General features: G+C 36.2%; 1 protein-coding gene across 3 annotated transcripts in view; it reads left to right on the plus strand.

Annotated features, from left to right (window-relative positions):
- Window positions 1-16,085, plus strand: part of Mtmr7 (myotubularin related protein 7) — a 108,951-nt gene extending 92,866 nt beyond the window's left edge. The window contains exons 9-14 of one of the 3 annotated variants that reach the window (XM_004637237.2): window positions 728-853; window positions 2,895-2,944; window positions 7,959-8,159; window positions 9,718-9,858; window positions 13,647-13,773; window positions 15,158-16,085. In XM_004637237.2, the coding sequence (XP_004637294.1) occupies window positions 728-853; window positions 2,895-2,944; window positions 7,959-8,159; window positions 9,718-9,858; window positions 13,647-13,773; window positions 15,158-15,520 (1,008 nt within the window). In that variant the 3' untranslated portion in view covers window positions 15,521-16,085. Of the gene's footprint in view, window positions 1-727; window positions 854-2,894; window positions 2,945-7,958; window positions 8,160-9,717; window positions 9,859-12,317; window positions 12,366-13,646; window positions 13,774-15,157 lie in introns of those variants that run through there. The other 2 variants (XM_023722037.1, XM_023722036.1) reach the window with 2 other exon arrangements.
- Window positions 16,086-17,613: the final 1,528 nt, after the last annotated feature.

A 17,613-nucleotide genomic window follows, 5' to 3' on the forward strand; every position in this document is an offset into this window, starting at 1 on the left:
TTATTTAATGTACTATGTTTATTTCATGTACTGTTGTAGGTGTGATGGACGTAATATAAAATAGCTAATTCAAGTCTCTTTCCTCGCAGAACTGACATTCTGGTGTGCTAGACCAATAAATAAATAAATAAAAAATGAAATTTCTGGTAGTGATAAATGCTGTCATATAGTCTCTACCACATTTTCTAATTTTTATTTCCTGCCAAGACATACAGCTAAAAGTTGTGTGCACATTTGCAATAACAAATAGACACTTTTTAGCTAGACCCACTCCCATCTATTACTTGCCCCATATTATCTGTTACTTTTTTACTTTAATAATTTAGAATTTTTGCATCTTGTACTTCTTAGAAATGGTTATAGCTAGTAGCAACCCTAAAATTTCAGTAAAACTTGAAGTGGAAACCAGAGGGGAAGAAAGGGTTTTGAAAGTGGGGGTGAGAGGATAGGTCAGGAAGGTCTGTCTGCACAGGAGGCATATTGTACTTAGCAGATACGCTAAATTTAGAAATATTAAGTCTAGTAAATATGCTATATCTTGAGGCCAGTGGCATCTGGGTATACTTAGAAGGGAAGGAAAATGTTAGCTACTAGTACTATACCACTCCTTGGCTTAGCCTCAACGAGGCCAGGCATAATCGCTGAAGAAGGATCATGCTTGCTTTGCCTTTTTCTTTGTGTAAGTCTGCAGGCAGTCCAGCTCTGATTTCTGGTTGGTGTTTTTCAGGCAGTTTCAGAGGAAGGGGCAAGCGTGCTTGTTCACTGCTCTGATGGCTGGGACAGGACTGCTCAAGTGTGTTCAGTGGCGAGCCTGCTGCTGGATCCACACTACCGGACTCTAAAGGGCTTCATGGTGAGTGCAGCTGCCTAGCGTTTCCCAGAGAGGTCTTGCCTGGACCAGTTTCTCTTTTAGAAACTTTTGGCAACTTACTTTTCTCCCCTGCATTATTTTTGTCTTGGTAGATCAGCAAGGTTATTAAAAGATAAAGAAGGCTTGGAATCAAGAGGTAAATTTTTGAGATAATTGAAACCAATTTGAATCATTACTTCTGAATATTAATTTGGGAAAAATGGTGTGAAAAATAGTTTTGTACATAACTTGCCTCTGTTTTGTTGTTATTGTTTGTTTGTTTTATGTATCTGTTTTATGTACAGGGTCTCACTACATAGGTCGGACTCCTAGTGATCCTCCTGAGATTACAGGCCTGTGCCACCATGCCCAGTCCAGTCTCTGTGGTGGCTCAGCGTGCCTGGGGGCAGGGCTGGGCAGTGTGTGATTCTAGGGATTGAACTCCAGTCCCTGCACTTGCCTAAGTGGGCACTTAGTCCACTGAGTTATCTCGCTGGCCCTGTCTGTTTTCAAATTTGGGGTAATGTGTGAATTATAACAATAATACCCCACACATTTCAGAAAATAGTATTTGGAGAAAATTTTCTATATTGTGTATGAAAATAGTCCTTAGGAAGAAAATTTCCTTTCATCTCTTAGTTTCTGTTTTTTAGGTTGTCCTTTAAACTCTGGATGAGTATAACTGAAGGCTTCGTGGTGTTTTTGTGTTCTCCCAGAGCTTAACCACCTTAGTGTGCATCACAACCTAATTTGTTGTTTCCATCTAACAGTTGCCTGGGGTGAAACTTTGGCTAAACTGGTGCAATTTCCTTGAAATCAGTGCAGGGGCTTTCTCGTGACTATGCATTTACCTAGTACTTATGTCTTAGAGTGTGCTTTAGCTGAAAGTACTTCAGTGAATCCTGAACTCATACTAGGAACAGATGTTGACAAAGAAGCCCTATTGGACACTGTTACTGCTATATCTCCTATAGCAAGTAGTATACGAAAGAGACAGGCTTCCTTTCTGGAATGCTCCTTTTTTTGAGAAGTGTCTAAGAACTTCTAATTACCTTGGGCAGCATTGAGACTCAAGAGGCACACCTGCTTTGGACCTCCCTCCTGTGATAAGGTTAGGAGGGCTGAATTGCTTTGCTTAAATTTGGAGAGTAGAAGCGTACCCAGACCTGTGGTAGGACCTCCATCTCTCATGAGACTTTCTGCTGTTCATTATCCTTTTCTGCCATTGACTCAGCTTAATTGTGCCACAGTAAAGGATTAAACTTGAAGTGCAAAGTAAATGTGTTTAGAATAAAATGCATTTAGAGTTGTCAAGTACACACTTAAAACAGCCCATATACCTTTATAGGGGAAACTAACAGCCAGATTAAAGCACTGGTGATAATAATAGGACCTTTTTATATTACATACTTATAAAAAGATCTATTTCACACTTAAACTCATGGTAATCCTAACTTCTGAGCAAGGCCAAAACTTGTAATATACCCCTAAACTCAGTGATTTTAGAGTTATTCTACTGTGTAATAAAAATCACTGGAAAATATTCCTAGTTATTTCTTGTTGAAAGGTTGGTATTTTACATTATGAACAGAAGCAGCATTTCATACTGTTAAGAAAGAGGGTTTGGAATAGAGAGATGTAGGTTACAAAATGGTGCCTCCTGCTTCCTAGTAGCACAATCTTGGACAATATTTAATTTCTCTGTTTCATTTTTGCCTTCTCTAAAATGATAGCAATAGTAATGCTTGTCCCACAGTTAAATAAGATCACATATGAAGCAATTTGAAATGCCTGGCACCCAGGAAGTATGTAGTGGGTGGGGTATGGTTTCATATGACAATTCCTGTCTTTCTTATGGATGATCTTGAACTTTAACTCTATGGCATGCACTAGTGACTAATGTGTTCTGATTTATTTGTAGGTTAATGAGGGTGGTGGTATCTGTTCTAAGTACTTTTGAATCCTGTACCCTTTTTGGTTATGTTCTCTTATTTTGCTTTTTTGCTCCTCAAGTCTATATTTTTCTTTTATTTCTTGTGTGTAGGTATTAATTGAAAAGGACTGGATTTCGTTTGGCCATAAGTTTAATCACAGGTAAAAGATATTACTAAATATATTGTTTAGTATGTTTACAGTAAAAAGACTTTCTGAAGTTTTCTCTGATGTGTGGGGAAAATAGTCTTGTTTTTTGAAAGATGTCTTACTTTATGTATCTTATCTGAAAAGTTTATATTTTGTTATATATGTTATATGAAACATAAAGTTCTTGAACTCTGATTTCCCTCAGTATTAGCTCGGTAGAACCAGTATTAAATTGTATCAGAAAAGACACTCAGCATTTGTTCATTTGTTGACCTAAAAAAGGTTAACTTTCCTTTCTTCCTTTACACATTTGATTTGCTGAATTATTCCACTTTAGATAGATCCACAGTTAATGAGATGCCTGAGGAATAGTTTTTCTGATCTCATGGAAGCAACCAGAATGAGCTATTGAAATGATGTTCCTGCAACAATAAAGTGTACCCCAAATGTCTATGGAGAGGTAAAATAGGACAGTGGCCCAAGCTTTGGAGCTAGACAGAACCAACTACAAACCCAGGCTGTGATGTTGATCATCTCACCTGGTAGTTTTCTTTTCTCACCTTTGGCCTCCTATCTATGGAATGGAGATGTCCTCTACTCCACAGCATTGTGACAGGAATTTTTAAAGCCTTGTAACTAGGATCTTTCATACCTTGTCCAGATAGTAGGCTCAGTAAACAAAAAGTATTATATAGACAAACATTAACCTATGTTTATCATGGATGATAAAGCCTCCCTTGTATTCTCATGGTTTCTAATCTCTGATTCAGAAGTATTTAGAATTTCAGTAGATATTTTGATATGCATCTTTACGTCAATGTATGTTCCTGAAATAAATTCTAAGTTCATACAATTGCCCATACATACTTTTGTGGTTTTCGTTTTCACTTTTTAGTGCTAGTAGGGATTGAATCCAGGGAGTGCTGACTTTCATCCCAAACCTTTTTATTTTATTTTGAGACAAGGTTTCACCAAGTTGCCCCAGCTGACTTTGGACTTCAGTCCTCCTGCTTTAACCTCCTTTGTAATTAGGATTGCAAGATGTCTCAATGCCTGGATTTTTATGTTTTATATTTAGTATTCATTGACCATTAATTCTATGATTTCCTGGAATTGTGTTTATAATTGTTTTCCCAGAAAAAAATAATAATAATTGCATTTTACCAATGAGAAAGTTAAAATTCCTCAACAATTAAGTAAACTTCTTAAGAGTATATTAAAAAGTTTTGATGTTTTGTTGACTACCTACTAGGCAGTTCAGCTCTTTAGAAGTAGGTGACAGAGGCTCTCTACATGCCGAAAACTAAAGGCTCTCTACATGCTGAACACTAAAACTTGACCCAGGTCTATCACCATGCATAAACTAAAGTCAAAATGGATTAAGGATTAAACATTAAAGCAGAGACACTAAATCTCCTGGAAGAGAAAGTAGGAGGAACTGTTGAAGACATAGGGGGTAGGCAAAGACTTCATGAACAGAAATCATTTCACACAGGAAACAGTTGAAAGATTTAACAACTGGGACCTGCTCTTACTGAGAAGTTTTTACACATAAAAAGAAATTACCAACAAAGTGAAAGGCAATCCACAAATTTTGAAAAAATCATGACAAGTACTCAGACAAAGGTCTGCTCTCTAGAATTTATAAAGAACTAAAAAACACTAGGGTCCCAAAATTTAAAGACCCATTCCAGAAATGGGCATCTGAGATGAACACATGCTTCTATATAGTTAGTCAGGGTGAGAATCTTTCCAATTAACTGCTAGATTCAAAAATCTTCTGGAGATTCTCAGGATCATTCCCTTTCCTATCTTCTACATATAACTGTATCACTTGACATTGTCATGTTTCCTAGCTCTTCTCTCCTTCTCTTGATTAGTTAGTCCTTGAGATCCAGCTTTCCTTTTACTTGTATTATACCTTTCTATTTGTATTTCTTCTTTTGAGTTCTTATACTAGGGAAACTATATGATATTTACACAGGTGTGTCTGGATGAAAGATTTAACAACTGGGACCTGCTCTTACTGAGAAGTAAGAGGATGAAATTAAAGAAATGAATAAATATATGAAAAAATGCTCCACATCACTAGCCATCCACGAAATGCAAATTAAAACAACATTGAGATATCATCTTACCCCAGAAAGAATGTCAATCCTAAAGAAATCACCCAACAACAAATGTTGGAGAGGCTGTGGGGAAAAAGGAACCCTTCTCCACTGCTGGTGGGAATGTAGACTGGTGCAACCATTATGGAAATCAGTGTTGAGACTCCTTAGAAAAGTTGGATTGGAAATCCCATTTAAACCAGCTATTCCTCTACTGGGAATTTTCCCAGAGGATCTGAAAACATCATATCATAGGGATATATGTGTGCCTATGTTTATAGCAGCACAATTTTTGATAGCCAAATCTTGGAAACAACCAAGATGCCCATCACCTGAGGAATGGTTGAAAAAGGTGGTATTTTTACACAATGGAGTATTATTCAGCTATTAAGAATGATAAACTCGAAGCCTTTATATTGAAGTGGATGCCACTTGAAGATATACTCACAAGGAAAATAAACCAGACACACATGTGTAAATATCATGTAGTTTCCCTAGTATAAGAACTCAAAAGAAGAAATACAAACAGAAAGGTATAATACAAGTAAAAGGAAAGCTGGATCTCAAGGACTAACTAATCAAGAGAAGGAGAGGAGAAGAGCGAGGAAACATGACAATGTCAAGTGATACAGTTATATGTAGAAGATGAGCAAGGCAATGATCCTGAGAATCTCCAGAAGATTTTTGAATCTAGCAATTAATTGGAAAGATTCTCACCCTGACTAACTATATATACTGATACCTGTGAACTAAGCAACTGCACTGAAGATGGTAATCTGTAATAGTAGTTTCATGCTTGGAGTGCCTGTCATTCTGGTCTTCTGAATATGGGCTGCTTGTCATGACATGCCAGTTGCTGCTATGCTGTATCTCGGGTAGATGGTTGTTCAAAAAGAAGGGGGTGGTGAATGAAAGCAAGAGACAGGAAAAGGAATATTGTGGGACTGTCCTCCTTCAAGGTTGTATATGGTGAGATTTTTGGACTTATGTGTAAACATAAGAAGTATATAATTCTTTATGCCTATTTTTAAAATATATTCTAATTTTTAAATGTTTTTTTATCATATTCTGTAGGGACTTAAAGTTCAACATATCAATACTTGATGAAAAACACCTGTTCCATGTTATGCCTAAGATGTTTGATACTCAGAGAGATAGTGAGGTTAAGCTTAACAGCCTAGGTTGTATGGTAATAACAATAAGCTTGTCTTCTGAATGGTCTGCAACCTAAGTTTGCAGGCCAAAATTAGAGAAAAAGGAGGGCTGCAAGGAAAGCCAACATTTTGGCTCTAGCCGTCCAAGGTCAATTAAGACTCAGGACATACGAGAACTTGTACTGTAATTTCATGTAACTCGGCAGTGTCCCAAATTTTCTGATCAAGGAGATTATGGGGCCAAAGAGGAAAGTGATAGATGATGTAGAGTGTGCCTAAGGAGAGTCACATGGACAGAAAACATTCTCTCAGGCTTTCACAGAAAGCACACTGGCTAAGCAATAGCTGTGATTCATCCACATGGCTGACATTGACAAAGGTTCTACAATCTGAGGTACACTCTCTCAGGATAAATCCTGAGGGGATTTCACTGACCTTATCAGACCCAAAAGCTACAACTTTTGTTGCATAGGTCCTGCTTTCCCTTGGTCTTAACCATCCAGCAGAAAACTATAAAAATGAAATATAAGAAGTATAACCATGCAGTTATGTTGAGCTGTAGGGGACTCAGGTCAACAATTTCTGACATTGTCAGTCAAGTGGAAGACCCAGTACTATTATTGGCTACTGGACTCTTTTAGAATATTTTGCTGTTTACACACCTATAATATTCAAATAATGGAACTTAACAAAAAAAGGGGATACAGATGAATGTCTGTTTTGTATCTGTGTATTCGAAGTGGTTAGGATAGATATATAGTTACATTTTCTTAATGAATAGAGGGATTTGTTCTAATGGTGTTTGTAAATAGGATATCATACCCGCATCTTGTACAACTATTAACCACTAGGAAGAATATATGTAATGTGTTAATTATTGAAACTGTGCTACCAATTTGAAAAAAAAAAAAAAAAGAAGTAGGTAACAGAATGTGGAAATGGCTGAAGGCCAACTGGATAATTATCTGACATGAGGAAAGAATATATTAGGCAACTCTTTAAAAATTTACCATAGATGAGTGGAACTGAAACTTTTGAAAGGTTTCAAACAATTTGTAATGTTTCTACATTTGAGCTTTTTTTTTTTTTTTTGTGCAGGGTCTCACTATGTGGCTCTGATTCATAGTGATCCTCTTGAATTCTGCCTCTCTAGTGCTGGCATTACAGGCATGCACCACCACGCCCAGACTCCATCACCAGCTCAGCATGCCTGGCAGTGGGGCTGGCATGGCATGCAGTGCCAGGCATTGAACCCTGGTCCCTGTGCTTACCTAAACAAGGGCTTAGTCCGCTGTGTAATATTTCTACTGTTGGGAAAACTTTTAAAGTAATATTTCTCAATTCTGTTCTCTGAGTTGATTATCCATTGCTGAGCTTAGGTTGTATATGGTTTTGATGGCATCCATAGGATCTTTTCAGATGTTTTCTAAAAATTGCAGAATAAAGGGCCATAAGTCTTTACTGAAAATTAACATAACTGCAGCAAGGAAGACTCCGGTGTATTTCCTTGGAAGGTTTCTTGAATTTTATCTCTCATGTTAACACTTATTTTTGGAAATACAACAGGAACTTGTTCTCTTCACTATCTAGGCTGTAAACACATTTCTATCAAAATTGGAATTTTAGAAATTAGTTTTCTTCATCCTCACTTTGAGCTTACAGATTTAATTAGGAACTAAGGTTGCTTTTATGATAACTATTTTTTTTATAGTTTTCTCTTTTAAAGAACTTACCCTATAAAGTCTCTGATGCTTTGTTTTGTAGATATGGCAATCTAGATGGTGACCCCAAAGAAATCTCACCAGTAATTGACCAGTTCATTGAATGTGTCTGGCAGCTAATGGAACAATTTCCCTGTGCCTTTGAGTTCAATGAGAGGTTTCTGATTCATATTCAGCATCACATTTATTCCTGCCAGTTTGGAAACTTTCTGTGTAACAGCCAGAAGGAGAGAGTAGAACTCAAGTATGTATTTTCATGTTTAGTTTTTATCTAAATATTTTGGCAATTGAGAATTTGTTAGCCTTTCATGATTCTGAAGATTTCATTTAGATATATTGACAAGTTAAAGATCATTTCTTGCTCTTAAACATCATTTCATAAGTGATTTTAATGTCATTAACTGAAAAATATGTTCAGATTTATTTTTCCCCAGTTCTAACTGATGCACAGAGACAACTTGGAAGACTTTACACATGAGTGTTTAAGGAAAACTTTCTGGGATTCAAGTAATTCTTTATTTGAAAGACAAGTGTTAGAAATTTTTGGGTGTATATAATAAAACTGGCAAATATAACTAGGAAAGTGATTTTTTTTTTTTTTTTGTGGAACCGGGGATTGAACTCAGACCCTTGCACTTGCCAAGGAAGCACTTACTCTACTGAGCCATCTCCCCAGCACCTAGGAAAGCAAGTTTTGATTCTCAGAACGCTGGTAATTTATATTAAAACTGCATTATATTATACAAGGGCAAAGTTAGAAAAATATTGACTTTCAAGTCATTATAAGGTAAATTTAACAAGGTGATTTAGGAAGGTTAAATGAGAGAACATTGAGATTTTCAGAAAACGATTTTAATTACAGTATATACAGTATCAGATATAGTTTTAAAAGTAGTTTGTTCAAATAAAACAGACTCCAGTAGTTTTATGCCATCTGACTTGAGTAAAAAGAAAGACTTTTCTAGTGGATATAGATGTAAATGATTTAAAAGAAACAGCATACATTACCTCGCCTATTGTCCTAGACAATTTGTGATTTAGTGCCCTTGACTAACCAATTCCAACAGAACCTGCTTGGGTGTGAGTTCTGGTTTTTCCACTCAGTAGCTGTGAGTTTTTCCACCTTCATCTCCCTATAGCTCCATGCAATTTCAAGTACAAGTATGTAAACCTTTAGGAATTTTCTAACCATGGTGTGAACTTGGTTTGTAGCACTGTTTAATATTTAGAGGCCAATGTATGAAAAGTATAAAATGTGTATTTTAAATTAAATATGCCCATTGTTTAGTTTCCTCATGCAGAAAATGCACATACCTCCTAGGAATTCAGTGAAGATTCCATGGACTATACAAAGCATTTAGAATAGTACCTAGCAAATAATAAAATATTTAGTGGCTATTTTAAGAAAAGAAATTATAGAGCAGTATTTTAATGTTCAGAAGAATTAAATATTTTTCAAAGCTAATACAAAGAGTAAAATAAATAAATAAATAAATAAATAAAGTGGGGCCAGGGAGGTGGCTCAGTGGAATAAGTGCTTCCCTGGCAAGCACAAGGGTCTGAGTTCAATCCCCGGTTCTGCAAAAAAAAAAAAAAAAAAAAAAACAAAGAGTAGATGAGTCTATAGTATTACAGTGTTTGCCTTCTGCTGCACCAAGAAACAACTCAGATAAATCTGCTGTAAGCAAAGATACTTGATACTCATATAACTGTTAGTGTATTTCCAGTTTAAAAATTATGTATCTGCAATATGTAAGAACCAAATTAGTCATCTTCAGATGAGCATACTTTCTTTGTAACAGAATTCAAGAAAGAACATATTCATTATGGGCTCACCTGTGGAAGAATCGAGCCGACTACCTGAACCCTCTGTTTAGAGTTGATCACAGTCAGACCCAGGGAAGCCTTCATCTCCCTACAACTCCATGCAATTTCATGTACAAGTATGTAAACCTTTAGGAATTTTCTAGCCATGGTGTGAACTTGGTTTCTAGCACTGTTTAATATTTAGAGGCCAATGTATGAAAAGTATAAAATGTGTATTTTAAAACTTTCCTCTTTTATTTTATGGAAAAAGGTAAAACAAAATTTCATAGACTAATAAGTGAATAATGATGGTACATATATTGGACATTATTACCTTTAAAGTAGTTATTCAGAGTACAAGATATGGCCATTAAAGTTTCTCCAATTGATATTAACACAAACCTTCCTTTTCAGTGAACAGAGAGACACTTACAACTGACTTGCATTTTTTCCCTTTTCCCTCTGTCCTTTCCCTTTCCCCCATCCTACTTCCTTTTTCCTTTTGAACAATTTCTTAGTGTTTTACAATATCTGTTGTATATTTTAGAACTTATTTACTCTGTTTTCCACACCAGGGAGACAATAGAATGTTTACAAATGTAAGTCTGATGTTTTCCACTTACGAGTATGTTCTCACGTTGCATCCATTTATCTACGAAAGTTTGAAATCAGTATTGAGATTCCTCAAAAACCTAAGGCTAGAGCTCCATTCAACCCAGCTATTCCCCATCTGGGTAACTTCCAGAAGAATTAAAAGCATCATACCACAGCGATGTTTGTGCACCCATGTTTATAGAAGTACAATTTGTAATAGCTAAATTTTGGAAATAAACAAAAAACTCACCAACCTTTTTCTTTTTTTTTTTTTTGCAAACATTTACTTTAAAGAGAATATAGAAATAATTGATACAACAGATTGTCCTGCTACAATGTTTTTATGGTTTGATTCCTGAATTTCTGTGTAAAAATTTGTTATTTTTTTCACATTCTATAGGGATTTAATTTTTATAATATCCATGGTTGTTCAAAAATAGCAGTTCCATATTATGTCTAAGGCATTTGATATTCAGACAGATAGTGATGTTAAGCTCAACTGTCTCTGTTACAGGTTAATAATAGCATTAAGTTTCTCTTCTGAATGTTTAACAACTAAAGTTTGCAGACCAAAAATTAGAGAAATAGAGGGCCTACAAAGATAGCCAATATTTTGGCCCTAGCCCTTCAAGGTCAGTGAGGACTCAGAACATAAGAGAACGTGTGCTGTGACATCCAGTAACTAAGTGGTATCCCAAATTTTCTGATCAAGGAGATTATGGGACCACAGAGGAAAGTGATTGATGATGTATAGTGTGCCTAAGGAGAGTAACTTAGAGAGAAAAAATTCTCTCAGCCTTTCACAGAGAGCAAATTGGTCAGAGAATGGCCATGACTCATTCAGATGGCTGACATTGACAAAAGATCTACAAGGTGCTGTACATGGTTTCAGGGTAAATTCTGAGAGGATTTGACTGACCTTGTCAGATAGAAAAAGTTACATTTTTAGTTATATAGGTCTTGCTTTAACTTGGTCTTAACCATCCAGCAGAAAAGTATAACTGCGAGATATAAAAGTAATGCCGTATTAATATGCTGAACTGTAAAAGGCTAAAGTCAACAACTTACGCTGATAATCCACTACTATTATGGACTATTGGTCTATGTTAGGTTATTTTGCTGAACTCAAGTACCTACAATCTTTAGACTTTCTTCAAGTATGTAAAGTTTCCTCAAAGACTTGTCCAAACAGCTTCTCTAACGGCAGTGGAGCACCCATCTCTGACAAAACAAAACAAAAAGGAGGATATAAATACAGGACCATTTTGTAGTGAAAAAAAAAAAAATATATATATATATATATACTTTCTCTTAGTTCAATGAGAAGAAAGGTTTGTACTAATACTGTTTAGACAAGATATCATGTCTACATCTTGTCCTCTGAATAACTATTATGAAGACAACAGTATGCAATGTATTATTTATTGTAACTGTCATACAACCTGTTTTATAACTGTTTCATTGCTATTTTATCTTTTTTTCCCACTAAAATGAATACAAAATAAAAAGTAAAAAACGAAAATAAAATTAAAAAATACTCATCAACCAAAGAATTCATTTTTAAAAATGTGGTATTTTTATACAATGAAGTACTACTCAGCCATAAAGAAGCATTTTAAAATTTTTCTACACACAAAACCCACTGGAAGATGGTCTTTGAATATCTGAGTGTTGTTTTTGGCAGTGTTTCTTAATCTCCATCCTCCTAAATGTGGCATTTCTTTTGAAGTTGATATTTTATAATGATGGTATCCAAAAAATGCATCTTTTAATTTTTTAAAGTGAAAGAAAAAACCAAGTTCCTTTTAAGTCAAATCAGAATCACAGGTTTTAATAACAATCATCATATAGCTTGTTTTTCTAAGTCTGTGTAGTCAAGTCTTGGTAGAAATAAATTGTTTTAAAATTATACGATTGGGACAGGACAAACAAGGTGGCCTTCTACAGGCTCTACTAGGTCTTGCTAGATTTGTGTAGTACTACTCTTTTGCGTCTTCTGTAGTTTTGTATGATATAAAAAATGACTCATTGGAAAATAGACAAGCACACACAGAACCAATTACGAAGCCACATTCCTCCTGCTCTTTCCAACACCTGGTGAGTTTTTTCTCTATAGATTTTATTCCTCTTAAGGATTTGTTCTTACTTATTCCAGTATCAGTATTTTCCCAGATTCTTTTTTTTACAGTAGAATATTAATTTTGTATTACTAAAAGCAAAATGCCTCCTTTATGGCTCATGTAAAATATTTTTCTTTGCTTTTTAAAAAAAAATTATGCATTTGGTACAAGGTCTCACTGTGCAGCTCAGACTCGTAGTGATTCTCCTGTTTCAGCCTCCTCAGTGCTGGGATTACAGGCGTGTACCACGATGGCTGGTTTCTGTGGCTGGCTGGGTGGGCCCAGGTTGGGATAGGCGAGATATGAGGTACCAGGGATCAAACCTGGCTCCTTGTGTTTGCCAGGCAAGCACTTAGAGCACTCAGTTATCTCCCTGGCCCACATTTTCGTTTTTTAAGGTACTGTCTTCCTGGTCTTGAGCTCATGACAGTCTTCCTTCCTCAGGCTCCAAACTGCTGAGATTACAGGTTTTGTGCTATGAAACCTGGCTAAAGCATTTTTAAGAGCTGTTGAAATATTCTGTGCTAGGGCCTGGGGAGATAGCTCAGTAGAATAAGCACCAGCCTGGCAAGCGCAGGGTCCTGAGATCAATCCCCAATACTACAAAAAAGAAAAAAAGAAAAAAGAAAAGAAAAGAAAAAAGAAAATACTCTGCCCTCAAAATGCTTATCTGTTCTCATTAAGAAAAACAAACAACTAATAAAAATCAAAACACCTATGATACCCCATGGTAACATAATTTATTCTTACTAGCATTCTAATACAATAAAATTGTTCATGATAAAAGGTGATGATTTATTGCAAATGTAAATGTCAGATTCTGATTGCTGTGGTTAAAATCTAAAAACTTGAAATTTAAAATCCTGGAATAATTGAAACATATAATCACTGGATTTTGAAATTCAAACTAAGCCATATGAGCGAGAGAGAGGGCAGTAGTACATGTGCTGCTTAAGTCTACTGTAGAAAAATATGTACCTTCTAATTCAGTATTATATATACAAACAGACCCCTCATAAACTTATTTTCTCTTAAAAAACTACTGAACCAAGAAAAAGAAAATATCAACATATTTAGCTTATAGCTTGCATTGGTTATTTTGAAGACTGGGGAAGTGTTATTAAGTATCCACAGTTTGAAAGGGTGAACTTTCAGATTGGGATATGCCACCACATCCCAATGGTATCATAAAGTTCTGCCTTCCTTCTCAGGTTTTGGAGTGGGATGTATAACCGCTTTGAAAAGGGGCTGCAGCCCCGACAGTCCGTTACGGATTACCTTATGGCAGTGAAGGAGGAATCCCAGCAGCTGGAGGAAGAGCTGGAGGCTCTAGAAGAAGTAAGACCCACTTGATATCATTAACTGTTTTCTCTGCTTAGTTCTTGAAAAATGTTGTGTCAAATGCCTCTCAAGACTCAGTACAGAAAATGTGACAATAGCCATTTCTTCTCTTGAGCCAGGGAGTAACATAATGCATTCTTGCCAACCTGAAAAGCTAGATAACTGAAGCCCAAACCTAGGCATTTAGTGCATTGTAGACAGCTGGCTTGGGGTTACTTTCAGTTTACTGAATGACTTGACTACTGGCCAGTATGTTTGTTATTATTCATGAATATTAAAATGAATTGTTTCTGGAGGAAAAAAAGTATGTAGGGGAGTATAAGGGTAAGACTAGGTCATGTGCCTATGATGAAGATCTGTTCCTCCATTTTTAAGAGCTCTGATAATAGTTGAGACTGGCTACAGTCTCTTTTGGCCCTGAACTTGGCCAGGAAGTTTATAATGTATGTGAACACTTTTTCTCCGTGGATCATTTGTTTCCAGTGATGCCACTGTAGTTCAGTTGGTCAACCAAACCTGTTGATTTTTTACTTCAATTTCTTCACTTGGCATCTTAAATCCCAATATAATGACATTTACTTGCTTAAGAACTGGCGTAAATTCCTAGAGTTTAGGACCCGAATTCTCAACTGAGGCTCAATATTTTAAATACTGAGAAAAATTCTTAAGATCACATAGTGTAAAAAAAAATATTAGGGTTAAGGCTGGGAAACTGTGAAGAGTTAAGATCCATTGTTATACCTTGTAAAGCAATAATGTGACTGGAGCAAGCTCCCTCCCAATTTATGAATGTCTAAATGAAGGTTGCCAAAATATCACAAGTTGAATCTGAAGTCTTCTCCTTTGCCCACTAAGTACTTCCCTGCAGGTTAACACTGAGAATGATGGGCAGGGGAAATAAAAAATAATATGATTGTTAATAATAGAAGTGGCCATTTCAAGGTAGCTAAGTAGGCTGATTTCTGCTTCTCTCAGAATACGCTAGAAGACATCACTTTTCAAGATATAAGTATTGTGAAAGATCTTAAGTCTAAGGCTGGTTGCAAACTAAGTGCATGACAGATACAGACAGGTGAAGCAGGTTCAAAAGTATAATAAATTATACTAAAATATATAAATCTGCAAAGTCAAGTAATTGTTACCAGGAGCAATAAGAAGGTAGAAATAAGAATGACTGCTAGTTTTTTTTTTCTTCTTGATGATGAAAAAGATTTAAATTAAAGGTCAGAAAGTCTAGGTTTTAACCCATATTTAAGTCCATGTTCTTAACATCATACTATGTGGCAGATAATATATAACAAAGCAGATAGATAGATAGATAGATAGATAGATAGATAGATAGATAATTATGATTTATTTCCTGAAATCATTTTGTTTTCAGAGACTGGAAAAAATTCAGAAAGTACAATTAAATTGCACTAAAGCAAAGAGTAAGCAGAGTGAGCCCAGCAGACACTCAGGGTTTTCCACCTCAGATAACAGCACAGCGAACACTCCCCAGGATTACAGCGGGAACTTCAAGTCATTTCCTTCCAGGAGCCCTTCACAGGGTGATGAGGATTCTGCCCTGATTCTAACCCAAGACAATTTGAAAAGCTCAGACCCAGATCTGTCAGTGAACAGTGATCAAGAATCTGGCGTGGAGGATTTGAGCTGTCGGTCTCCAAGTGGGGGTGAGCATGCACCAAGTGAAGACAGTGGCAAGGACAGGGACTCTGATGAAGCTGTGTTTCTCACTGCCTGAAGTTTTCCTCTGGAGTTCCAGAGCAAAGGACCACAAGAAACACTTCCAAAAATAAGGGAACAGTGCAATTCAAAATAGTTTAAGAAATGGGACATGTCATCCTGGATTATAAAATGTAGCTATGAAAGTGGAAAAAGAAAGACTCTTAGTTTCTTTAGATGTTGAATAACTAGAAGTCACCAATTCTTTTATCAAGTATAAAGAAAATTATATATCATTTGGAAACTTCCTTGTGACCATGAAATTCATATTCCTACAGAGTGATTCCTTGAGGTTAATATAAATCTTCTCTGTCAGAGCATGTATCTACTCAAAAAGCACTCTGATCCCTTTCCCTATGTGTATTATTATCTTGAGCCTTTCCTCTTGTTTTACCTCCAAAGCATAGTTTGTGTTTTTAAAATATTTGATATCACTTTCTCTTCTCTTATTACCAATATTTCTAAAAATGGGGTATATTGTTGAGATGCACTCTTTCTGATTAGTAGATGTATTCCTAAGGAGCTTTGACATTGTTAAAGTTTATTTTTCATGTAAAATAATTACTTTAACTTTTCTTTAAACAATATATTTTGAATTGTTATAATTTTATTGTTTTTGTCTGAAATCTCTTCTGTTTGCCCTGTTATTTAAAAAATAATGTAACTTATAGCTCATTTTTTCTCTAACATTGATCTAATACCTAATAAAATATAAGCAACTTATGAAGTCTCTGAATATTACATACAAATTTAAATCATATTAGCTTTCTTTCCTTCCTTTTTCTTTGGACACAGAGTCTTGTTATGTAGTTCAGGAGGCTAAACTTGAATTTACTATGTCTCCCAAGCTGTCCTCTTACTCAGCAATCCTCCTGCCTCAATCTCCCAAGTACTAGGGTTGCAGGATGTTAGCTTTCTTGATAAACTTTTATTACTATTCCAGAGAGCCCCTTCCAGCATCCTCTGGGTCTTATGTGGGGTTTTTACTGCCACAAGTAAGGCACAAGAGGAAAAAGGAAAAGAGAATGAAGAGGGTGGGGAGGCAGGAGGAGAAAGGCAAGACAACTCCCTGTCATGAACAATTGCTTTCTCCTTCCCAGGCCTTCTAACACAAAGCCAAAGGGCAGCTAGGGCATCAAGGGAGTTAAAGCCATGCAATAGAACTGTCAGCTGCAGCTTCTAAGACAATCATGACATCACCTTATTTTTTGGCTTTTTATGTTTTTCATAAAGTTTACAGAAGTTACCTTAAAGAGATGATCCTTCCATAAAAATACATACTCAATGCATATACTTCTAGATATCAGAGAACAAAATGTCTTTCAGAAATTTGCTCTCTCAAGAGTCTGAGTTTAATCCCCGGTGCCATCAAAAAAAAAAAAAAAAAAAAAGCTAGGACTGGGGATTTGGCTTAGTAGAATAAGCACTTCCCTGGCAATTGCAAGAGCCTGAGTTCAATCCCCGGTTCTGCCAAAAAAAAAAAAAAAAGAAAGAAAGAAAAGAAATTACTTTGCTCTCAGCCAACTCTCCAAGGTATTTTTCATGCTATCTTGTATCTCACCAAAGATGGGGCAGGAGGTGCCTTCAGACCTGGCCTTCGGTTATAGAAGTACCAACAACAGAATATGTACTTTCTTCCATGAAACTTTGCTTAGCTAAAAGTATTCCAGGGCCGGGGAGATGGCCCAGTGGAATAAGTGTTTCCCTGGCAAGTGCAAGGGCCTGAGTTCAATCCCCAGTTCCGCCAAAAAAAAGGAAAGAAATAAAAGTATTCCTGAATTCTGGCATCTCCCTAACATACCATCTTCCTGCTGGGCGGGCATATCTCTTTGATAGCAGAGCCTGCCTACTCCAAGGAAGTTTTCTTGTTCTGGTCTCTTTGGGTAGGTGAATTAGCCACAAGAAAAGGACCTGGGCTTTGGGGTTGAGGGCATCGGTCCCCAAGGAGTTGAGCAGTTGAACCCTGCAACAATTGCATTTCAGGTGCTGCAGGTTTTTTTTTTTTTTTTTTTTTTTTTTTTTTTTTTTCTTGATGACATGAGCGAGATATCAAAGTATGCCTATTGATGATGTCTGGACATTATCTGCTTCTTTTTAAACAAAGTCAGAGAT

Source organism: Octodon degus, unplaced genomic scaffold (genome assembly GCF_000260255.1).
Source record: "Octodon degus isolate 3935 unplaced genomic scaffold, OctDeg1.0 scaffold00088, whole genome shotgun sequence".
NCBI classification, from domain to species: domain Eukaryota; kingdom Metazoa; phylum Chordata; class Mammalia; order Rodentia; family Octodontidae; genus Octodon; species Octodon degus.